Genomic DNA, 25,743 nt, shown 5'->3' on the forward strand with positions numbered 1-25,743 from the left:
CTGGAAACTTAATGTCTAAGTCTAAATAGTTTAGGGGAAGGTTTTACGTAGATAATTAACTAACCTAGAGAACTGAAATCTTATGTTTCTTCCACAAGTCTGTTGGGATTATTTAATTTTATTTTTCTGCGGAGCTGGGGGTTGAACCCAGGGCCTTGCACATGCTAGGCAAGCACTGTATCACTAATCTACATATACAGTGCTGGACCATTTTATTTTTTAAAATGAGGATTAAGTCAGGTATCATACTCCTGGTTTGAACAAATGTTGGGGAATTTAATAAATTTAAAGACTGAAAATAACTTTTTTTCTGATTATAAAATATTTATAATTATTAAGAAAAAATATGTATTGTGCATGTGCCATACATTAAGGGCTTTAAATGTTTTAACTCATTTCATTGTAAAATAAGATAAAGCTGATTACTACAGATCTTCAGATTGTATATATTTATATCTGCCTTTGTAGTCACTTCCACCTTGCTAAATCTAATCATCTACTCTCAGTCCTTGTTTTACCTGTAAACAGCATATGATATATCTCTTTTTCTCTACATTAGTTTTCCTATGACTGCACTTATTTGGTTCTCATTTGCTGGTTCCTCCTCTTTACAATCTCTTAATGTTCCTAGATTTAGTTCTTGATTCTCTTCTTCATATTTACCCTTAATGAGCTTATCTAATCTTATGACTTTATGAACTCCAGAGAGCTGTGCCTTCCAAATTTATGTTATCCACCACAACCTCTTCCCTGATTTGTAGACTGCTCAGTGTGGGCAGTTGGACATTAATAGGCTTTTCAAATTTATCATGTCCAAAAATCCAAATCCAGTAGCATTAGTGACTTAATAAATGAAACAAAAATATTTTTGATTATTGTTGTAGAAATAGGATGGAGATTGAGATCACAGAGTAGTCTTAAGCTCTAGTAGAATAGTATTGTTTGTATTTGGGCGATAGACTTTATTTTTTAACTCTGGGTCTACTGTGTTATATTTACTCCTTTCATTAGTTTGGGCTCCTTGAATAAACTTTCTCCCTTTTTCCTTTTGCTCCTTTTTTTTAGACCTTAGATTTAATATGTATATGAATTTGGGTTTGGGGGGTGGTTGTTGTTGTCAGTGAACCTTTATTTTTATTTATTTTTATGTGGTGCTGAGAATCAAACCTCACACATGCTAGGCAAGCACTCTACCGCTGAGCCACAAACCCCGCCCAGGAGACATTTTTTAAAAGTAAAAACTCAAATCTTTTTCCTATTCTTCATCATATTAAACCAGTTCTGTTTTTCAGGTATCATCTTTATCGGAAAGTGAGGAGTCTCAGGACTCATCTGACAGCATAGGCTCCTCACAGAAAGCTCACGGGATCCTAGCACGGCGCCCATCTTACAGGTCAGTGCTTTCTTGTACCAAACCCTCCATTTGTTGTATTATTAAATGAGTTCAAATGTTGCTATGCAAAGCATACTTAAGAGGGAGAATGTGGCTGTGTTAAAGAAGGGAAGTATTAAGAGAGGCAGACTGGAGCCACTTTATAAAAGGCCTACTTTGCTGAACTGAAGAAGAATTTAGACTTGTATTCTGGCAAAATACTATATTTCCCTATTTGCTCTCAGATAGTTAACTCTAATAACAATATGAAAGCAAGACTTAGAGACTCTCTGTGTTCCTTTGTCTGAAATACCTTCTTTTACATTCTGCTTAATTCCTGCATACTTTCTAGAAGCTTCTGATTACCTCCTTCTGACTTTCCCCAAACTAGATTAGGTCTTTCTTCTATGGTATTCTTTTACTGACTCCTATTTATAGTACTTCTCATTCTGTTGGAATTCTACTTCTTTTTAGGACATGGGCCATATATTATTTTTTGTGATCCCAGGGCCTAGTAAAGTGGTCATCTCATAATAGATAGCCAGTAATTACTTGCTACAACTAATTTGATAGAAAGCCTTTGAAATAATCTGTATGGCTTCATATGAGTAGTGGGTTTTCTTTGGAATGAGGGCATTTGAGACACCTCTGTGGTAGAACTGACCAAACCTGATGACTGTGTGGTAGGAAGAGTAGGAGACAAAATGATAAAATAGCATCTTTGAAACATACACAAATGCAGTATGATTTTATTTTATCACTTTCAATGAATTAATTGTATGTTAAATGAACTTTTTCAACATTCTTTTTTCTTAAAAAGACAAAGATGAGTAGAATGGATTTTTTAAAAGGACTCACTTTAAATATAATGATATAGGGCTGGGGATATAGCTCAGTTGGTAGAGTGCTTGCCTCACATGCACAAGGCCCTGGGTTCAATCCCCAAAACCACACACACACACACACACACACAAATAGGTAGGTAGGTAGGTAGGTAGATAGATAGATAGATATAGATATAGCTAGGCTAAAGTAAAAGAATAGCTAAAGAAGTACCATGAAAACAAAAGTGGTTATATTAGTATCATACAAAATAGACTTCAGAGTAAAGAAAACGGCCTAACATAGAGACATTACTTAATGATAGCTCAGCAAGAAGACATAAGAGTACAAATGCATATGCACATAACAAAAGAACTTCAGAGTACATTTATCAAAAACTAACAGAAGGGGCTGGGGTGGTGGCTCAGCAGTAGAGCACTCGCCTTCCAAGTGCAGGGCCCTGGGTTCAATTCTCAGCACCACATAAAAATAAATAAATAAAGATATTGTGTCCATCCACAACTAAAAAGTAAATATTTAAGGAAAAAAAAAAAAACTAACAGAAGGGGCTGGGGTTGTGATTCAGGGGCAGAGTGCTTGCCTACCAAGTATAAGGCACTTGGTTCAATTCTCAGTACCACATATAAATGAATAAAACAAAAGTCCATTGACAACCAAAAAAAAAAAAAAAAACTACCAGAAACCAGGCATGATGGCACATGCCTGCATTCCTAAGGATTTGAGACGCTGAAACAGGAGGATTGCAAGTTCAAGACCAGCCTCAGCAACTTAGCAAGGCGCTATATAACTTAGTGGGATGTTGTTTCAAAATAAAAAATAAAAGGGCTGGGATGTGACTTAGTGTTTACAGGCCCCTGGGTTCAACAGCCATTAATTACCCCAAACAAAAACCAACAAACCAACAAAAAACCCAGTACTAAAAAGACAAATCTAATTGTAATTGAAGACCTCAGTACAATTATCTCAGTATTCAATAGAACTTGTAGTCAGGAAATCAGATTTATAGAGGAACTTAATTAATACCAGCAATCATTGAGATCTGGTTGAAAATTTTGGAACACTTCACCAAACAGCTGTAGAATGCACATTATTTTCAAATGCAAATGCACAAAGAATATCCTCCAAGAAATAACCATATCCAGGTTTCTAATACACTTTACACATATAAAAGAACTGAAATCATGCATAGTATATTCTCTGATTATGCTGGAATTAAACTAGAAATCTATAATAGAGAACAGGAAAATCTCCAAATACATTGAAATTAAACAGCACCACTGAAAACAATTCATTCACTAAACAGGAAGTTGATAAGGGAGATCAGAAAATATGTTGAACATGTAGGATGTGGTGGCACACGCCTGTAATCCCAGCAGCTTGGGAGGCTGAGACAGGAGGATGGTGAATTCACAGCCAGCCTCAGCAAAAGTGAGGTGCTAAGCAACTCAGTGAGATCCTGTCTCTAAATAAAATACAAAATGGGGCTGGGGATGGGACTCAGTGGTCTAATGCCCTTGAGTTCAATCCCTGGTATCCCCACAAAAATATGTGTGTATGTGTGTATGTATACATTTGAACTGATGGAAATGAAAGTAAAAAATATTAAATTTTGTGGGATAAAACTATGGGAAATATTAGAGGAAAATTTAATAGTATTAAATGCTTCTAATAGAAAAGAAGAAAGGTCTTATCAGCAAGTTCCCACTTTAAGAAACAAGGGGGAAATAGAAAAATAAGCTCAAAGCAAAGCAGAAAAAAGGAAATAAGGAAGAACAGAATCAATGAAACTGAAAAGTGAAAACTAATAATTGAGATAATTGAAAGTTTCTTTGAAAAAAAAAAAAATCAAAGAAGTTGGTAGTGTTTTAGCAATTGGCAGGTGGGAGGTGTGGGAGAGTGGTTGGATAAGGTTAAAGAGGTCATGGAGGACTCCTTATAACCTTGTAGGCCATAACATTTATTCTGAGGGAGGGAGGAAGCCACTGCAGATGAATGACTTGATTTGACATTTTAAAAAGATGACTGACTGTTGTGTGGAGAACAGATTATAACATGGGATTATAATAGAGACTTTGTGACTTCCAGTCAAGAGGTATTATGGCATGGACTAGGGTGGCATCAGTGGAGGATTGGGGGTGGGTAAAATTCTGGATATATTTTTAAGATAGAGACATGGATTTGCTTCCAAATTGGTGATAGGTTATGAAAAAGAGAAGTTGATGTCAGAATTTTTGGTTTAAGCAGTGGAATAATTGAGTTGATATTTACTGAAACGGGGAAGACTGCCAGGAATAGAAGGACACTAACATTAGATTTGGATATGTTAATTTTGAAGTGCCTATTGATAGCAAGTGTGCAGTACTAAATAGGATACAGGAGTCAAGTTTAGGTGAGAGGATGGGAAAAAAGTAATTCGGAGGCCATCAAGGAACACTAGGTATATAAGCTCATAAGAAGTCAGCAGAAATAAAACTTAGAGAAGTCAAAAAGACTGGGGCTGGGGCTGTAGCTCAGTGGTAGAGGCATTGCGTTTGATCCTCAGCACCACATAAAAATAAATAAATAAATAAGATATTGTGTCTATCTACAACTAAGAAATATTTAAAAAAAAAAGACTATACTATAATGCTCTAAGACTGTGCTGGGAAGATGAGGAAGAATATAAAACAATGGCAAATAGTATCTCCAACTGCTATATGATAAAAACAAAGTAATATACATGAGAATCAAAGTCAACATTTAGATAATGGTGCTGTTTATAGGGAAGAGATTAATGGTAATATTTCAGTATATCTGTAACTTGATTCTCATTAAGATTATCTGACGTGGCATAATGTTAGCATCTATTGATTCTTCGCATATGGTACGTAGATGTTTTACTTTAGGTTCTTTATGTCAGAATGTTTCATAATTTAGAAGTGAAAAAGAAATGAGCAAGGACTGGAACTGTGGCTCAGCGGTAGAGTACTTGTCTGGCACGTCTAAGGCACTGGGTTCAATCCTCAGCACCACGCAAAAATAAATAAATAAAATAAAGGTATTGTGTCCCTCTACAACTAAAAATATATTTAAAAAAGAAAGAAAGAAAGAATAAGAAATGGGCGGGCTGGAGTTGTGGCTCAGCAGTAGAGCACTTGCCTTGCACGTGTGAGACCCTGGGTTCGATCCTCAGCACCACATAAAAATAAATAAACAAAATAAAGATATTGTGCCCATGTATAACTAAAAAAAAAAAAGAAAGAAAAAGAAATCGGCACAGCATTCCACAGTGTCAGGATAAACTGACTACATGAGACCACCTGCGTGTTGTTAAATGGATTCTGGAGTTCTACACCCAGACCTCTTCAGTCATTGGAGGCATCAGATGGGAATATGGATTAGCAAATCTTTCCAGATAATAACGATATATAGGCAGATTTAGGAACCACCACAACTATTCTACAAATGCTTCAGAGTCCTATGGACAGTTATTTCCCTTGTTCTCTGTGTGGAGCTTCAGTTACTCTACAATTATATTAGCTTTTTTTTTTTTTTAAAGAGAGAGAATTTTTTTAATCTTTATTTTTTAGTTTTCGGCAGACACAACATCTTTGTTTGTATGTGGTGCTAAGGATCAAACCCGGGCCACACGCATGCCAGGTGAGCGCGCTACCGCTTGAGCCACATCCCCAGCCCCCTATATTAGCTTTCAATGAGGATACTGTCCTGAGAAGGGAGACAAAACTGAAGGATCTTATCATGCCATAGGGAAACACATGAAAGAACAAAGTATTTGGCCTGCAATAAAGAAGACCTGTAACAGTAGACAGATATTGCAAAGTGTATTATTTGGGGTGTGCTTAAATTTCTGTAGCTTCACTGGTGGAACCAGCTTGGGCTTTGAGGAAGAACTCTCATTGTTCAACAATGGAATGGAATGGTTTACTTTTGGGAAACAGTCAGGTGCCTCATTCTTGGAAGTAGAAGTTGTGAGGAACATTAAAGAAGGAATTCTGCCTGGCACAGGGGTACACACCTGTCATCCTAGTTAACTGGGGAAGCCAAGGCAGGAGGATTGTATGTTTGAGGCCAGTCTCAGCAATTTATCCAGACTGTGTCTCAAAAAAAAAAAAAAAAAAAAGAAGAAGAAGAAAAAGAAAGAGGAAAGAAATTCATTCCTCTGTGGGCTGGGAGAGGGATACCTCTGTGAGATATTTATTTTTTTGTTCAAATAATCTGTTTTATTTTCCACAATTACTCTGCATTTTTATTGTAGTAGAAGTTCTAATCTTGTTTCTTTGTGAGAATTGTGGCCTTTTCTTGCTCTGTAAAGTTGAAGTTTGAAAAATCAAAATGGGGACTGGGGCTGTGGCTCAATGGTAGAGCGTTTGCCTAGCTCGCATGGGACACTGAGTTCAATCCTCAGCACCACATAAAAATAAAATAAAGGTTATTGTGTCTACCTACAACTAAAACAAATGTTAAAAAAAAAAAGAAAAAATCAAAATGGACCTTCTTAAGTGAAGTTCACTAGCACTTTTCAGGTAATAGTGAACTATTCAGGTTCCATTCCTGGGGCTGGGGTTGTGGCTCAGCTGCAGAGCGCTCGCCTTGCATGTGTGAGACCCTGGGTTCGATCCTCAGCACCACATAAAAAAATAAACAAGTGAAATAAAGGTGATGTGTCCAACTACAACTAAAAAATTTATATATTTATATATATTTCATATATATATATATGAAATTCCTCACAATAGCACCATCACTTCTGTAGGGGAAAGAGATGTGTTTTATGCCTCTGTAAGGTCCTTTTACCTAGAAAGGCACTGTATTTTTTTAGTGTATGACTGTCTCTTTTTAATTTTTTTTAACTGTCTCTTTTTAAACAGTCATAAATTACAGTGTAATTGATCTGAAGTACATATTATGCTAAACAAATAGATTCCTAAACACAAAAGGATTCCAATAATCTACTAGATCCTTAAACTATTCTGTGTTAGACAGAATAGTTTAAGGATCTAGTAGATTATTGGCTTTAAAAAATACTTTTATTAGGGTATCATGACTATACATAGTAGTTGGGTTCATTTTGGCAAAATCATACATTCAAGGAACTTGATTTCAAGTCCTATTTCCCTCTATTTCTCCCCTCCTCCTTCTCCCTATTCTCCCTTCTCTATTCTATTAAATTTTTTTTTCTTCTACATAAACATAAATGTGAAATTCCCTTTTGTATATTTATATGTAAATATAACATGATTTTGTTAAATTCATTCCATTTGTCGTCATCTTATTCCCTTCCTTTTTCTCTTTCTCCTATATCTACTCCACTGATCTTTCCTGTGTCTTCATATCTAACCTGCTCCCCCACTGCCTTCTTTCCCTTATTTTGCTCTAGCTTCCACATATGAGTAATATTTGACCTCTGATTTTCTGAGTCTGCCTTATTTCATTTAGCATGATTTTTTCCATTCCATCCATACTGGCAAATGCCATTATTTTATTCTTTGTGGCTGAGTAAAACTCCATTGTATACATACTACATTCTCTTAACCCATTCAGGTATTGACAGACATCTGGGTTGATTCCATAATTTGGTTATTGTGAATTATGCTGCTGTAAACATTGTAGTGGCTGTATTGCTGTAGTATGCTGGTTTTACAAATCTTCTGGATAAACACTGATAGCTGAATCTCATGGTGGTTCCATTCCACACTGCTTTCCAGAGTAGTTGTACTAATTTTTAGTCCCACCAACAATGTAAGAGTGTATTTTTCTTCTCATGTCCTCAGCAACATTTATTATTCACATTTTTTTTAAATTGTAGTTGGACACAGTGTCTTTATTTTGTTTATTTATGTGATGCTGAGGATCGAACCCAGTGCCTCACACATGGTAGGTAAGTGTTCTACCACTGAGCCACAAACATAGCCCTATTGACATTATTGATTGCTGTTTTGACTGCAGTGAGATGAAATCTTAGTTTAGTTTTGATTTGCATTTCCCTAATTCCTAGAGATGCTGAACATTTTTTTATATATTTGTTGGCCATTTGTGTTTTTTCTTTTCAGAAGTTTCTATTTAGTTCTTTTGTCCATTTATTTATTTTTAGTTGTTGATAGACCTTTGCTTTATTCATTTATTTATATGTAATGCTGAGACTTGAACCCAGTGCCTCACACATGTAAGGCAAGTGCTCTACCACTGAGCCACAACCCCAGCCCTGCTCATTTATCAGTTGGGCTATTTGTATTTTTGGCATTGCATTTTTTGAGTCCTTTCTATATTCTAGATTTTAGTTCCCTGTCAGAGAAGTAGCTGACAAAGATTTTCTCCCAATTATAAGGCTCTCTCTTCACTCTCTTAATCATTTCCTTTGCAGAAGCTTTTTTTTTCCCCCTAGAGACAGGGTCTTGCTCTGCTGCCCACAAGGGTCTCAAACTCCTGGGCTCAAGTGATCCTCCAGCCTCAGCCTCTTAGAGTAGCTGGGACTACAGGTGTGCTCCACTCCAAATGTGGCTAGATATTGTACTTTAAATTTTAGATTGAAAAAGGCTGTTTTTTTTTTTTTTTTTCTAAGTAAAGGCATTCTCATTACCAACGTTAATAGAGTTGTGTTTTTCACAGAAAAATTTTGAAAGACCTCTCTTCAGAAGATACACGAGGCAGAAAAGGAGACGGAGAAAACCCTGGAGTTTCTGCTGTTACTTCTATGTCTGTTCCAACTCCGATCTATCAGACTAGCAGCGGACAGTATAGTATGTATAGGAATCGTTTCCATGTGATAGACACACAAAACCAACTTTTCAGTGGAAAAATGTGGTGTGTAGAAAGACTGTCATACTAGAATAGTGGTAATTAATAAAAGATAGATAACATTTCGAGCCAGGAAAAATGCAAAGTTCTTTTTTAGCATTATCTCATTTACTCCTACAGAAACTTTGTGAAGTAGACAGTTTTCAATTTATGCAGAAATGGAGGCTCAGAAAGTTAGATAATATTCCTAAAGTCACGTAGCTTGGAGGTGATGAATCAAAGATTCAAAATTAGATTTTTCTTCATCTAGGGATAGACTTTTCCCCAAAACTACACTGCTTCATATAGATTGCTCTCTTGGACACTAGCCATTTATATCCATGACCTTAATTCTAATGGAAATTACATTTGGATTAGATACATAATGAAAGATTAAACATGAACATTTAAGTTTCAGTTTGAGGTTAAGGAAGTTTGAATCAGAAAGAGAATTTAAACTTTGCAATGAGACTTACAGCATGCCCACCATGAATAAGCAAGGGCTAATTAAATCTCTGTATCTGAAAATATTGTTACAAAAATTAGTACACAGAACAAACTGAGCACCTACTGGTATAAAGGTAAAGTTATTAAGAATGTAAATGTGGATGTTACCTTTTGAAAGAAAAGCTTATAGTCAAGAGGAGATAAATGATGAACAATGAAATACCTACCACAGACAGATCTGTATATATTCTTATCTAATGTTCAGAAACAGTGTATATATATTAGTCATTTGTACTTGTGTTAACACTTAATTTTTTTGTACTAATTTAGAAAGTAAAATCTTTTGGTTTATTAAAATGCCATTTGACAAAATTAACAATGTGTATGTAATGAACTAGCCGTCTTTGAATTTTTTTAAATTTAATTTTTGGTTTTGCTTCCAACATTTTTTGTGAAAAACTTTGAACATACTGCAAAGTTGAACAGATTCTACCACATATGTACACATATATACACACACCTTATGTATTTATTCAAGCTTCTTTTCTTTGATGGTATTTGGAATTACAGTTAATACCTATAAAGCTTTTGATCTCTCAGATTTTTCTCATTTTAGTACTTTCTTGGTTTCATTTTTTTACATTTTAAATTTATTTTGGTGTCAAAAATCCAATGTTTTCCCCTGTTTTCTGCTTAGTTTATGGGATTTACATATTTAAGTCTATTTTTAGCTTACTAAAATTAAGAATTTAGGAGGAAGGTGGTATTTAATATATATCTGGGTCATGTTTTGTACATTCTTACATTTATGTAGTTCCATACTTAATTATTATATATTAATATAGTTTTTTTTCAGAATTTTCCTGGCAAGTACTCTACCTCTGAGCTATACCCCTAGCCCAAAACAAGGTATATAAATTTATTAGTTTTGACAAATGTGTTCCGTTGTGTACCACCACGCACCACAGTCAATACCTAGTTCTGTTGCCCTAAAAAATTCACTTGTGCTGCCTATTTGTAATCTTTCCCTTAACCCCAACCCTAAGGGGTGGTCTCACTGGCTCTTGTCAACAAAATATATGTTACCTTCTCAGTATCTCTAACCACCACCACTGTCTGGTTTAATATCTTACCTGAATTAGTGCAGAAGGTCATATTGCTTCCATTCTTGCTGTAATAATCAGTTTTCCATACTATGGCTAAAGTGATTTATCTGTCACAGGATAAAATCCAGGTGCCATAAGATACAACATTCAGGATCTAATCTGGCCTACCACTCTGGATGGCATTTCATTCACAGACTATTTGCTGTACCTTAAGTCAAGAAAGCTTGTTTCTACTTCAGGGTCTTCAGAGTTGTCATCCTCCATGCTGGCATGTTCTTTCCTCAGACATGGTTTGCATCCTCACTCCTAAAGTACCACCTCCTTCAAGGACAACTCTTAAAATAAATGTGCTCCCCCTTCCCTTTAATTTTCTTTATTCCCCTGTGTTTTTTTTTAATTTTTTTTATTCTTTTTACTTGTGCATTATTCTTTATAGCATTTATGGATAATTAAGAGTACCTATTAGTTTAATTATAGACTGTGTGTAATTATAGAGTAATTTATGATCTGTTCTCCCCATTAGAATATAAGTTCCTTGAGGGAAAGAACCTTGTTCTGCTCACTCCCAGCCATATCCTTTGCAAATAAGACCTGGTACTATCATCAGCTTTCAAGTTAAAATTATTATGAATACGTTAGTTAAAGAATATACATAGAATACCTGTGTAAAGAAACAAACTGGGAGCAGAGATTAATAACAGTGGAGAGGTTCACTTTCAGTTTCAACAAAACAAATTATTTTCTTTGCCACATACATGTATTACTGACAGACTCACCCCCAAATTTTAAAGGCAGCATACTAGCAAATTAATAATTATCTATCAATATGGCTTATTCTGAAACCGTTTTTGACTAGATGTCATGGTGCATATTTGTAATTTCAGTTACTTGGGAAGCTGAAGCAGGAGAAGATTGAGGCCAGCCTCACCTGTCTCAAGAAAAAAAAAAAACAGCACTTAGGGTGTAGCTCAGTGGTAGAGCACTGCTGGTTTCAATCCCCAGTATGAATGAATGAATGAAAAGAAAAAGTAAAACCCCTTTTTTACATGAAACTTAGGCAAATTGAAATAAGTACAATACAAACTAGTATTTAAGGCAGCAGAGTCCAGTGGAATTTCCTGTGATGTTGGAAATGTTTGAATCTGTTATCACCCAGCATAGTAGATGTTAAATCAGGTGAGACTACTGAGTACTTAAAACGTGACTGGTGAGATTGAGGAACTCATTTTTTGTTTAATTTTACCTAATAGCCATATGAGGTTAATGGCTACTGTACTGAATTTCAGAATAAACAAAATCAGGTAAAACCGCATGTTAAACAAGAACAGGATGATAGGTTGCAAAAATGAAAATGATTCTGTATTATATTGTATTATGTATTTAACATCAAAACACATGCCTCCACGTGTGTGTGTGTGTGTGTGTGTGTGTGTGAGAGAGAGAGGGGGGGGGGTAGGTCTCACTTTATCAGTCTGTGTGAACATAAAAAAAACTGGGGAGATGTATACCAAAAAATAATAGTTACCTAAGGATGTGGAGGGTGGCTAACCCCATCCTAAGGCAAATAAAAAGGAATAGATAAAAGGAGTTTTAAATTATATATTTATACATACAGAAATGTGTGTATATATAATGTGTTGTTGCGGAGAAAGACTGAAACTAATTACAAATATAACATCAAAACAAATCTCTACATCAAAATATAATTTAATGAGTCTTTTAAAGTCATGAATTAAAGTATGTGTGACAGTGATGTAGGGATGATTAGAAAGTGCTGAAAGCAATTATTTTCAATTAATGCCCCCTTCCCATTATCAGCACACACAATTGTGTTTTGGCTTCCTGTTTGCCAAAGGATAAGGCAGGGGGAATGTTGTATGATAATTATTTTAAAAGGGTACAGGGATGCTGCATTAGATTCTGGAGGGGATTTGTTATGTGGGAATTGCATAATGCTTAAATGTGTTTTGTTTGGTCATGCCTTCTGTTGTTTCATTTAAGAGGGGAGAGCATTAATACAAGTGCAATTCAATGAAAAATGTTTGTGTAATGTGATCTATAAATGGCTTCCTAGTGACTTTATTTTCCCTAGGAATTAAATTAAGAGATTACATTTTAAAAATATCAAGTAAATAACATGTAATACACTTAACAGTGGTAGCAATAGAAAGTGGAGCTAAGTTGGGCTTAATGGCTCATGCCTATAATCCCAGCTACTTGGCGCTCTACCACTGAGCTACAGTCCCCATCCCAGATGACCTATTTTTTCATAATATAACCTTTTATTCTATTTGAAAAATTTCCATAGGCAAATGTTAACCATTTAAAGATATTTTGAAGTTATAATTTTTAATTAATGCTGCTTTTGAAAAAAATATATAATATTTCTATTCCCTTTAAAAGCCATTGGAGCCAGTTGTGGTGGTACAAGCCTGTAATCCCAGCTATTTGGGAGGCTGAGGAAGGAGAATTGCAAGTTTGAGGTCAGCCTGTGCAATTTAGTGGGATCCTGACTCCAAATAAGATTAAAAGAGGTAGAGAGATCTCAGTGGTATATTGTTTGCCTTGCATGTATGAGGCCCTGGGTTCAATCTCCAATACTGTTCAAAAAAAAAAAAAAATCCATTGGTGCCTTCTTTTAATGCCAAATTTTTGTGACAACATTAGCAATTAGCATGAAGTATCCCACAGATTCCAGAATGTGTTATTTATCCCAATCAGTTATGTATTGTACAACTTGAGGATGAATTTAAAATAGTGCATCTGAACTATAAAGATGCACTATTTATTTATCCCTAGTGGTACTAGGGATAGAACTCTGGGATGCTTTACCATTGAATTATATCCTTGTCCTTATATTTTAAAAATTTGAGACAGGGTCTTGCCAAGTTGCTGAAGCTGGTCTCAAACTTGCACTCTTCCTGTGTAGCAGGGATTACAGGTGTGTGCCACTGTACTGCACACAGTCATTTTATCTATTTTAGTGCACCCATATCTTTCTTTCAGCTCAAGAGTGGTTGACAATTCAAGTAGAACTGCATTTAAATATGTTTTAATAAGGAATTAAAACAGGTGTAATTATAAATATTTGTTACTGCTTTGAATTAGTGTATACAGCCTTATAATAGTATTTTTTCTTTTTGGTTAAAGTTGCCATTGCCCCAAATGGAGCCTTACAGTTGGCCAGTCCAGGCACCGATGGAGTACAGGGACTTCAGACATTAACCATGACAAATTCAGGCAGTACTCAGCAAGGCACAATCCTACAGTATGCACAGACCTCTGATGGACAACAAATACTTGTGCCCAGCAACCAGGTGGTTGTACAAAGTAAGTATATTTAACTATCTATAGAAACTGTCCCAAAGTTCTTTCAAATACACGTATCAATTAACGTACTTTTTTGACTATACAGCTGCATCAGGAGATATGCAGACATATCAGATCCGCACCACACCTTCGGCTACTTCACTGCCACAAACTGTGGTGATGACATCCCCTGTGACTCTAACATCTCAGACAGCTAAGACAGATGACCCCCAATTAAAAAGAGAAATAAGGTTGATGAAAAACAGGTAGGTGATAAAGTTATACTATCAAAATATGTAAGGTTGGGCTGGGGTTGTGGCTCAGCGGTAGAGCACTCACCTAGCACATTCGAGACCCTGGGTTCGATCCTCCGCACCACATAAAAAATCAATAAACAAAAGAAAGGTATTGTGTACAACTGAAAAATAAATATTAAAAAAAATATGTAAGGCTTTTTGTAAGTCTCAAAACATAACCAGATGCTAGTTGAAATTGTATAATTAGAAATAAGAAGGGGGTTTATATCAATTTTATTTTACTATTATGTCCAATGGATCAGTGAATCCCATTGATTAGTCTCTTTATTCAATATGGCATATGACCTAGAATTCTTCCAGTTTTATTGTGACCTTTGAAAATAGCACTGTTGGGCAAAACTTTTCAAATATTTGGCTTTGGCATAAGGGAATATTGTCCCTGGTTTGATCTACCCAAACCACTAAAACTTCCTACATATCAAGGCTGATTCACTTTCCAACGTGTTCACTGGAGTAGCACTTCTCATTTTCTTTAAGAACTTTTCCTTTGCACTCACAGCTTGTTTACCTGTTTGGCCAAGAAAAATTTGGCCTATCATCTTTCAATAGGCCTTCCTCCCTAAGCTTAATCATTTCTAGCTTTTGATTTAAAATGAAAGATGTGCAATTTTTTTCTTCTTTCATTGTAGGGTTATAAATTGGCTTAATTTCAATATTATGTCTCAGGGAATAAGGAAATCCAATGAGAGGGAAAGAGATAAATTTGCTGCCTTATGTGGGCACTGTTCATGATACCCCAAAACATATTTGTAACAGTAAAGATTGCCCTAACAGATAAAATAATAATAATGAAAAAGTATGAAATATTGTAAGAATTACCAAAATGTGACACAGAATCATAAAGTAGGCTCAACACATTACTTGTAAAGCACAATGTGATAAAACAAAATATAGAGCTGTGTGCTTGGTGGTGCATGCCTATAATCCCAAGATTCTCAGGAGGCTGAGGCAGGAGGATTGATTACAAATTTGAAGTTGGCCTCAGCAACTTAGTGAGACCCTGTCCCAAATTAAAAAAAAAAAAAAAGTATCCTATAATTTGTTGCTTTCTATTGACTAGAACAAAAGAAGAGAGGGTTATTGGTATTCTGCATAATATATAGTCAGACATAAAGTATAGCAGGGAAGTTTGCTCATAAAAATACAGCAGGGTGATTTAACTCCCAGAAACATTTACTTTCATCTTAAATTATTTTAAACATTACTATACACGATATATTTTAAAGATTACTAAGGAATAAAGGGAAGGAAATATATCTCATAACCTTAAATCAAATATGAGTAACTGCTGCTTGAGAAAATGCATATAATGGGTAACATTTTATACTGTGTTCAAGAGGGGAAAAAAGGTACTAATAAATTGTATTAGAAATAAAAAACGTAAATAGTCACATACAGAATAGATCAGGAGTACTCAATCACTGAGCCATTCCCCAGTCCTATTTTATATTTTATTTAGAGATAGAGTCTCAATGAGTTGTTTAGCACTTCGCTTTTACTGAGGTTGGTTTTGAACTTGCAATTCTCCTGTCTCAGCCTCCAAAGCCCCTGGGATTACAGGCGTGCGCCACCGTGCCTGGCTAGAATAGATATAGCTTCTGTTTTCAGTTCCACATAAATAAGAAAAATAGAACAAAAGATTCGTATTTTTTTAATTTATTTATTTTTTGTTGTAGTTGGACACAATACCTTTATTTTATTTATTTATTTTTATGTGGTGCCAAGGATTGAACCCAGGGCCTCACATGTGCTAGGCAAATGCTCCACCACTGAGCTACAACCCCAGCCCAAGATTCGTATTTTTAAAGCAATAAAGATCACCATAAAACCTTATAATAGATGCACTTAATTGTTGAAAAATAAAATATTTCTTTAACCAAAAACTGACAGCAAGATTCACTGCAGATGAACTTGGTAACAATGCAGGAACCAGCAAATGTAGCAGTATAAGAAAAGGAACTAATCATTTAAATATTAGAAGAGAATTGCATTTCTTTGTATACCTAGATAACCCAAGAAACTTGTTAAAAATTACTAGAATGAGACTTTTCTTTCTCATAATATGACCTTGGCTACAATTTTTTTCTATTTTGGTACTAGGAAATGAACCCAGAGGCATCCTATCACTATGATACATTCCCTATCCTTCTTATTTTGAGACAAGGTTAGCTAGGTTGCTAAGGCTAGCCTCAAACTTGTGATCCTTCTGCCCCAGCCTCCCAAGTCACTGGGATTACAGGAATGTGGCACCGGGCCCAGGTAGGCTATATGATATTTTTTAAAGAATGGGCAAATATAAAAACCACCTTTTGAAGATATTGGATAAGCCTACAGGAAAGTAAGAGAAATCTGTTAAGGTTAGGAATTGAGCAAAAAGCATAAAACCAACCATTGAGGCAGCCCCATCTGTCTAGACATGCATTCAAATCTCCTTGATCAATATAGCTTTGGTGTGCAAAGAAGACTAGGGACAGTGTCTTGGACCTGTGTAGACTAGGGAACTAGATCAGAGATTATTCACTATGCCATCAACTGAGAAATATAATTAAAAATGGTCTAAATCACAGTACCCTCAAATTCCCTGGAGGAAAGCACTTTATACAGGCTTTAGAAGTGAATTCCCATATATCAAGTTCTAACAAATACAAGTTTAAAAATCACAGAAGACCCATAGAATCAGGCAGCCTTGATATGTGCCAAGTCCTTATGTAATTTGTGCAAAAGTTTTTTTTAGGTGAAAATTTATTTCTATCATTTTGAGCTGAGGAAACTGAGGTTTAGAGAGGTTAATGATTTGCCAAAAGTTACACTGCTTAGTAAGTGGTAGCAAAGTATGATTTCAATCAGGAATCCAGGCTTGAGTTTAAGGTTTTAGAAATACTCTACTGTCTTTCACAAGTGAAAGTCAGCAGAAACAATTAACAACAGAATTGAGTTTTGTAAAGTCTTCAAGTTATCTAAGGGATAAAGGGAAGGAAATATATCTCATAACTTAAATCATTAAAGAGGGCTGGGGTTGTGGCTCAGTGGTAGAGCTCTCACCTAGCACAAGTGACTAGGGTCAATCCTCAGCACCACATAAAACTAAAATAAAGGTATTGTGTTCACCTACAACTAAAAAAATATATGCTTAATTTAAAAATCATTAAAGATCAGGAGACTATAAAAATTAAAACTGGAATGGAAAATATAAAATTGTTATTAGCAAAGATATATTCATCTTGCCTAAAATATCTAAGAAAATAAAATACTATTTGAAATATTGAAAAAGAACCAGTTCACTTCAACATTATAACTCCTTGCTAATTTAATAAAATTGGAGAAAGAAACAAAAGTTATAAGGATTGAATTAACACTATTCCTGTTGCTATACAGTTGTTTACCAAGAGAAATCCAAATGGATCTACTGAAAAATTATTAGAAGTAATTAATTTATAAAGGTTTTTTTAGATACAATATTAGTTTTTAAAAGTCAGTTGTATTTCTTTGCATCAGCAAATAAAATGTTTACAAATATTTTTAAGAAGGAATCATTTATGTGATCAGCAATTCATGTTACTTGATAATAAATCTAGCAAGATATTTAGGACCTTTATAGAAAATATTATAAAACATTTTTGAAAGATATTAAGGAAAATCTAAATAAATGGAATATATACTACATCCATATATATAGAAACTCAGTATTATAAAAATGACTATTTTTCTCAGTTTGATCCATTAGATTTTGCATTTCCAATGAAATTCCATGCAGGTTGCTTAAAGAACTTGACAAGTTGATTCTAAAATTTATAGCCAAAGTATTCTAGAATAAGGCGAGGAGATACCAAGTCCTATTGAAAGCTGTGGTAATTAAAATTGTGTGATATTGACATTAATATAAACCAGTGAAGCAGAATAGAGAGCTCCCCAAACAGATCTGTGAATATATGAAACACTGGTGATCAATGGAGCAGATCATTGAGACTCTTCAACAAATGGTACTAGACAATCTAATTAATATGTGAAAAAAATATTAGATTTCTTCCTTGTTACCATACAAAAAAATTCATTCTAGTTAGATTGAAAAATGTGAAAGATGAAATTTTAAAACTTGTAGATAAAACTGTATAATCTCATAGACTCAGGATAGGGAAGAATTTTCTAAACAGGACAACACACACAAAACGATTCAGATTAATGTGTATGATTTCATTAAAATGAATAACTTCTGCCGGGTGCAGTGGTAAACACCTGTAATCCCAATGGCTCAGGAGGCTGAAGCAGGAGGATCATGAGTTCAAAGCCAGCCTCAACAAAAGCGAAGTGCTAAGCAATTCTGAGACCCTGTCTCTAAATAAAATATAAAAGTAGGACTGGGGGTACAGCTCAATGGTTGAGTGCCCCTAAGTTCAATCCCCAGTACCCCCCCAAAAAAAAACCAACTTCTTTTCATCAAAAGATAACACAAAGAAAATATAAGCTTTAAACTTACAGAGGAGATCTGTTAAGAAAATTTGTTTGAAAAAATATAAAGATATTCTAAACCAAAAAAGTACGACCTAATAGGAAAAAACTTAGCAAAAAATATGAATAGTCAGTTCTCAGAAAACATAGCATAATGATCATATGAAAGAGTACCCATTTTTATTAGTAATCAGAGAACTACAAAGAGAAAAGACGGTGGAATGAGATGGACATTATTACCCCAAGTACATGTATGAAGACATGAATGGTGTGAATATACTTTTTTTAAAGTTTTTTTTAGTTGTAGTTAGACACAATACCTTTATTTTATTTATTTATTTTTTTAAGACCTTTATTTTACTTATTTATTTATATGTGGTGCTAAGGATCAAACCCAGGGCCTCACACATGCTAGGCAAACACTCTACTGCTGAGCCACAACCCCAGGCCCTATTTTTATTTATTTTTATGTGTTGCTGAGGATCGAACTCAGTACCTTGCACGTGCTAGGCGAGTGCTGTACCACTGAGCTGCAACCCCAGCTGACTCTACTTTATGTACAACCAGAGACATGAAAATTTGTGCTCTATATATTTACTATGAATTGAAATGCATTCTACTGTCATATATAACATATTAGAATAAATAAATAAATAAATTTTTTTAAAAGGAAGGAAGTTTTAAAAACAATAGTAATATTTAAATTTAAAATTTAATAAAGTGTTGGGTTCTCTAGAGAAACAGAATCAACATGGTATATATTAGTAATCATAAAAGTACACATTAAAACTACATACTTTGATACTATTTATATCCATCCAATTGACAAAACAGTTTACTTTTTTTTAAATATTTTTTAGTTGTCAATAGACTTTTTTTTTTTCTTTTTAAATTTTTTTTTTTTTGAGAGAGAATTTTAATATTTATTTTTTAGTTATCGGCAGACACAACACCTTTGTTTTGTATGTGGTGCTGAGGATCAAACCCGGGCTGCATGCATGCCAGGCGATCGCGCTACCGCTTGAGCCACATCCCCAGCCCCTTAAATATTTATTTATATGTGGTGCTGAGGATCGACCCCAGTGCCTTACAGGTGCTGGGCAAGTACGCTACCACTAAGCCACAATCCCTGCCCCCTGACATACACATTCTTTGACCCAACAGTTTCACTTTTATTTGGTAAAAGATGCTATTATCTTAAAAATAATTCTCTCAATTGACAATAATAAATAACTACAGTGTGTATATATATATATATATATATATATATATATATTCATATATGAAGATTTAATTCTATAAATGAATATAAAAGACAAGAGAAAGAAAAATACAGATGGCCTGTAAACATGAAATTATACTAATCTTTGTTCATCAATCAGGGAAATAAAATAGAGCAAGGAGAGACAATTTTTGAGCCATTAGACAAAAGGGTACAAATTTTCCTAATATCAAGTATTAGAGAAAGTGAAGAGAAGCAGATACTCTCTTGTACTGTTGATGGGAATGTAATTCTCTTGAAAAAAAAAAATATATATATATATATGAATGAGAGAGAGAGAGATATTCTGAAAATTGGCTCATAAGATTACGGAGGCTAAGTCGTCCCACAATATGCCATCTGCCATCTGGAGAACCAGGAAAACCAGTGATGCATTCAGTCTAAGCTCTAGGGAAGGTTATAGGGGTTGGGGGACTAGAGTAAGTCCCAGAATCCAAAGGCCAGAGAACCAGGAGCACTGATGTCCAAAGGACAGGAGACAATGTCCCATTACAAGTAAAAAAAAAGAGAATTCCCCGTTTTTCAGTGGCCCCCTTCTAATCTGGCCCTCAGTGGGTTGGATGATACCCACTCACAATGGTGAGGATGGATGGTCTTTACTCAGTGTACTGATTTAAATGCTAATAATCCCTTTACAAGCTCCCTCTGTTAGGTAACAGTTAAATAAATTTGGCATATTATAGAAATAATGTTTTACCAACTAGCTGAGTGTCCCTTAACCCAGTCAACAAAATCCAACCATTACAAATGTTTTTCTGCTATCAGTAACTATCTTGAAAATTATGGAGAGTAATATTACATTCATATTTTTTAAAATGTTTATTTAGTTGTAGATGAACACACAGTATCTTTTATTTATTTTCATGTGGTGCTGGATCGAACCCAGTGCCTCACACATGCTAGACAAGCACTTTACCACTGAGCTAAAGCCCCAGCCCCTTACATTCATATTTTTTAAAAAATAATTTTTAGTTGTAGATTGACACAATACCCTTATTTATTTGTTTATTTTTATGTGCCTCATGCATGCTAGTAGGCAAGCACTGTACTACTGAGCCACAACCCCAGCCCTACATTCATATTACTGACAAAACTTGGGCATAGGATCCACATTTTAAAATTATATTGAGCTAAAGCAGTATCTACACAAATAGGAAATGTACTATGTCCTTTGGTAGAGATAATATAAAAAATTTCATTCAAATTTCACACAAATTTAATGCAGTTCAAATTAAAGTCCTTAAAATAAGTATTTGAGAATGGTGAAGAATAGAAGGTTACTTGTCTTATTGGCACTGGGTCATCCTTTAAAGCAATTGTAATCAGAGTGGGTATCAAACAAAGGATAGACAGGAGCTGGGGTTGTGGCTCAATGGTAGAGCGCTTGCCTAGCATGTGTGAGGTATTGGGTTCGATCCCCGTCACCATATAAAATTAAAAACAAATAAAATAAAGGTATTGTGTCCATCTACAACTAAGAAAATATTTTTAAAAAAAGAAGAAGGGGGGCTGGGGATGTGGCTCAAGCGGTAGCTGCTTGCCTGGCGTGCGTGCGGCCCAGGTTCGATTCTCAGCACCACATACAAAACAAAGATGTTGGGTCCACCAAAAACTAAATAAATAAATAAATTCTCTCTCTAAAAAAAAAAAAACAGAAGAAGAAGGGATAGACAGTAAGGATAGCCAGGAGAAAGCTCAGAAATAGCTTCTTGTGGGGCTGGGGATATAGCTCAGTTGGTAGAGTACTTGCCTAGCATGTGCGGGGCGCTGGGTTCAATCCTCAGCACCACATAAAATTAAAATAAAGATATTGTGTTCATCTACCATAAAAACATTTTTAAAAAAAGAAGTAGCTTCTTGTGCTGGTTGAGTACATTTGTACAGAATGGCTAATTAATAGATGATGCTGATAGAACCAGCTTCATCCAGAAAAAAATTAAATTGGACCCATATTTTATACTATACACAAAAGTTATTCCAGATAGATTTAAAGATTTAAAAGCAAAAAATTAAATAAAACCTTATAAATAAAATTCAGAAAAATATATAATGTATGACATTTTTATCTAAACCAATGGAGCAAAGGCAAAAACGGAGCACTAAGTATAATTTTAAAAATTTATGGGACAAGGTATAAAATATCAGAAGTCAAGTGGTAGATAAGAAAAGAATATAAAAACAACGAACAAAGGGTTCTTAGAAATGATGAGCAAGACAGCCTAACTGAGAAATGGGGAAGTATATGAATAGGCAGTTTATAGAAAAATAGATCCAAAAGAGCAATCTTGCCTAGCATGCATGAGGCCCTGAATTCAATCTATAGTACTGCAAAAAAAAAAAAAAAAAATTGAACCCAGAGATCCAATCTTGTTAGTAGTTAAGGGAATTAACAATGAATTGTCGTGTGGCAAAAATTTAAAAATGACAATACTGTCATTGAGCATATAAGGAAAATAGTATTTCACGTGTATTACTGAGGGAAACATAAAATTTTAAAGTATACATTCTTTGACCCAGCAGTTTCACTTCTATTTGGTAAAAGATGCCATTATCTTAAAAAATATTTGCAACTTATGACTACAGTATATGTATTCACATGAAGATTTAGTTCTAGAAATGAACTAAGAGAAAGAAAAATACAGATGGTCTATAAACAGGAAATTATATTAATCTTTGTTTATCAATCAGGGAAATAAAATATAGCAAGGAGAGATAATTTTTGAGACATTAGATGGACAAAAGGGTATAAATTTTACTAATATCAAGTGTTAGAGAAAATAAAGAGAAGCGGGTATTCTCTTGTACTGTCCATGGGAATGTACATTGGAACAGTTTCTCTGGAGGGCAATTGGGCATTGATTTTGAATGAATATATGGCCCAGAGCAAAATGCGGCTGACAAGGAGATATACAGAATTTCATTAGAAGACACTTAGAAGTCTGTTAGGTGACAGTTAAATAAATTTGGCATATTATAGATTCTGTACAAAGATCTATGTACTAGTGTAGAAAAATTAAAACTATCCAAGGTAACATCTACATGTATGATATTAAAAACCAAAAAAACATAACATATATATAACTTACATGTAGTGTCACCAAAATGTTCTAAGAGGCCATGCAGAGAACTGAGTATTTGCTTAATTCAAATCTAAATAAAAGTTAAAAAGGTTATGTATCAAAAGGTAACCAAAGGACCCATAAATTTATTTATTCAAGAGAAATGAAACTTACATAAACACAACAACTAGCATAAAAACATGCATAGCAGCCAACTCTATAAATAGCCTAAGAGAGTGAATAAACAAACTTGTTATATTCATGCCATGGACTATGCCTATTAACATAAAGGAACAAACCACTTCGCAACATGAATGAACCTCCAAGATTTGCTGAGTGAAACAAAGACCAGACAGAGAGCATATACTGAATGTCACTGTTAAATGAGGTTCTAGAAAAGGGAAAACTAACCTATATAATAAAAATCAGAACAGTAGTTGCTTGGGAGAGGACTGACCAGGAAGGGACCTGAGAGAGCTTTCTGGGATAGTAAAAAATCTGTCTTCATAAGGTATGGGTCATACAAATGTATGTACTTGCCAATGCTAATTGAATTCTGCACTTAAGATCTCTGTATTTTGAGTTGGGGTTTTGTGGCTCAGTGGTAGAGCGCTTGCCTAGCATATGTGAGGCACTGGGTTCGATCCTCAGCACCACATAAAAATAAATTAAAAAAAAAAAAGATCTCTGTATTCCATTGAATGTAGATGATACTTGAATTTCTTAAATGAGGTGGGAAAAAAGATGGGCAGGGGAAATTACTTAAGTACATTTACCATTTAAAAGATGAAGTTTTTTCCTAATGCTTTTTAATTCTTATATTTAGAGAAGCTGCTCGAGAATGTCGCAGAAAGAAGAAAGAATACGTGAAATGCCTGGAAAATCGAGTTGCAGTCTTGGAAAATCAAAATAAAACTCTAATAGAAGAGTTAAAAACTCTGAAGGATCTTTACTCTCATAAAAGTGTTTGATTCGTAAGAAAGTATTTTTGTGGACTTACCTAAAAAATAGATGGATTTTTTTTCTTTTTTTAGTGGAGTTTTATAAATTAAAAGGTCAAAGTAAAGCTAGTTTTTATGTAGGCTTTTGCAACTCAAAGATAAATGTCTTATGCAAGATGGTGACAGAGAAAAGTGGAAAATGACCTCAAGGAAGCTACTGGCACAACTGGAAGCTCTGTAAAAATTAAACGTACTCAAGCAAGAAATGAACTTTCATCAATTTGAATTTTCTAAATAATAATAGTTGTCAATCCAAAAATGACAGATAAAATGGATTTGGTAAATTGAATTTTAGAAAATAAATCAATTTACCCTATAGGTTTGCATTTCTTACCGTTTCCTGAAATTTACCTTTTTCAGTTTGTATTTCATTTCTACCAGTAAATTCTAAATTACAAATATAAAAGAAAACCTGATTAATTTCTAAATATATAAATTATGTGTTCTGATTATGTATGTGTGTTCTATTGTCAAGTCTTTTAAATGGGTTTTTAAGTTTGTTTATTGGACTTGAGAGGGTTTTTTGAGACTGGGTTAACTATTTTTAAGGTCTTGTCCTAAAAAGCATCTAAGGTACATGAATGGAATATGGTAATTTTGTAACATTTTTATCAGAATGGAAATGGAACTATTTAAAAGTTTTGATACTTTTAAATATTTGTTTTTTGGTTACTCTGGTAAGGGAGATTTTTTTTTAAACAAATGTATAATAAATTGGTTTTTTGATTCTGTATCCTGTATGCAGTTGAATATCCATTATTAATCTGTTGTGCTTTAATAGAATGAAATGTTTACAGGCCCTTAAAATACTATTTTTTAAAAACCTAAAGATGCATACCAAAGTTTTTCCAAGATTTTATAATCAATTTAATGTAAGGTTTATCAGGTTCTAAAATAGTAAAAGTTTTTAAGGCAATTTTTGTTAGAGACTATTTGTAATATGTAGCAAATGGTACCTTTATAAGAAGAGTGACCGCCAATATATTTTTATAGCTAATCTTTATAAATTTTAATGTTGAGTTTTTAATGATTATTTTAAATGTTTATATAGTTTAGTTAAAACTTGCATCTCAAAGTATCATTTTTATATTATGGGAAGTAAAGTTTTCAGATTGGCTAATATTTAAATTTTAGGTTTTATATGCAGTTTATCTAAAGTTCAAAATACTGTCATTACACCAATGTTTAACCTCTGTACCCTAATTTGTGTACACTTTGAAACTGTATTGCAAAAAACTATTGTGTGCTTCTTTTACTATGCTTCATATTGTTGATGAAATTAAAGGATATTTGATAAAATCAGGTTTGTTGAATGTAAAATATAATGCTTGATATTCAAATGATAACCTTGCTGATAAACTATTCTATTAATCATACTAACTATACTGCTTTTCTAGTTTCAAAGTCAGGATACATTTAACAGTTCTATTCTATTCAACCTGTTTTAAAGGGGAATATATTTGTTTTGACTCAGAATCAGTTATAATAAACTAAACTAAACTTTCTGCTCTATGTGTTTAAGACATTGTTAAGGAGTCTATGATTTAGAAATCTCTACCTGACAAATTTGTGATTGGTCCTCCTAATGAAATTTTTCATTAAAAGGATCTTTAAATGGGGCTCCACTGACTTGTCAAGAGTTTATGAAAATGGGTTGGAGGAAATCACTCCAGAGATTACTTACATCATATTTTACCTTGTGTAAAGCCAGATTCTCAAACCAGGGGTGCATTAGGCTTCAATTATGAATTGGTAGAGTCACTGAGTTATGTAAAAAGTGTTTTAAC

General features: G+C 34.2%; 1 protein-coding gene across 4 annotated transcripts in view; it reads left to right on the forward strand.

The window, feature by feature from the left end:
- Positions 1–25,258, forward strand: part of Atf1 (activating transcription factor 1) — a 42,496-nt gene extending 17,238 nt beyond the window's left edge. For 2 of the 4 annotated variants that reach the window (XM_015493350.2, XM_015493351.2), the window contains 5 exons: positions 1,293–1,393; positions 8,822–8,952; positions 13,693–13,872; positions 13,958–14,117; positions 23,782–25,258. In XM_015493350.2, coding sequence (XP_015348836.1) covers positions 1,293–1,393; positions 8,822–8,952; positions 13,693–13,872; positions 13,958–14,117; positions 23,782–23,926 — 717 coding nt within the window. In that variant the 3' untranslated portion in view covers positions 23,927–25,258. Of the gene's footprint in view, positions 1–1,286; positions 1,394–8,821; positions 8,953–10,292; positions 10,346–13,692; positions 13,873–13,957; positions 14,118–23,781 lie in introns of those variants that run through there. The other 2 variants (XM_048802728.1, XM_048802729.1) reach the window with 2 other exon arrangements.
- Positions 25,259–25,743: the final 485 nt, after the last annotated feature.

The sequence above is a fragment of the Marmota marmota genome, unplaced genomic scaffold (genome assembly GCF_001458135.2).
Source record: "Marmota marmota marmota unplaced genomic scaffold, marMar, whole genome shotgun sequence".
Classification (NCBI taxonomy): Eukaryota; Metazoa; Chordata; class Mammalia; order Rodentia; family Sciuridae; genus Marmota; species Marmota marmota.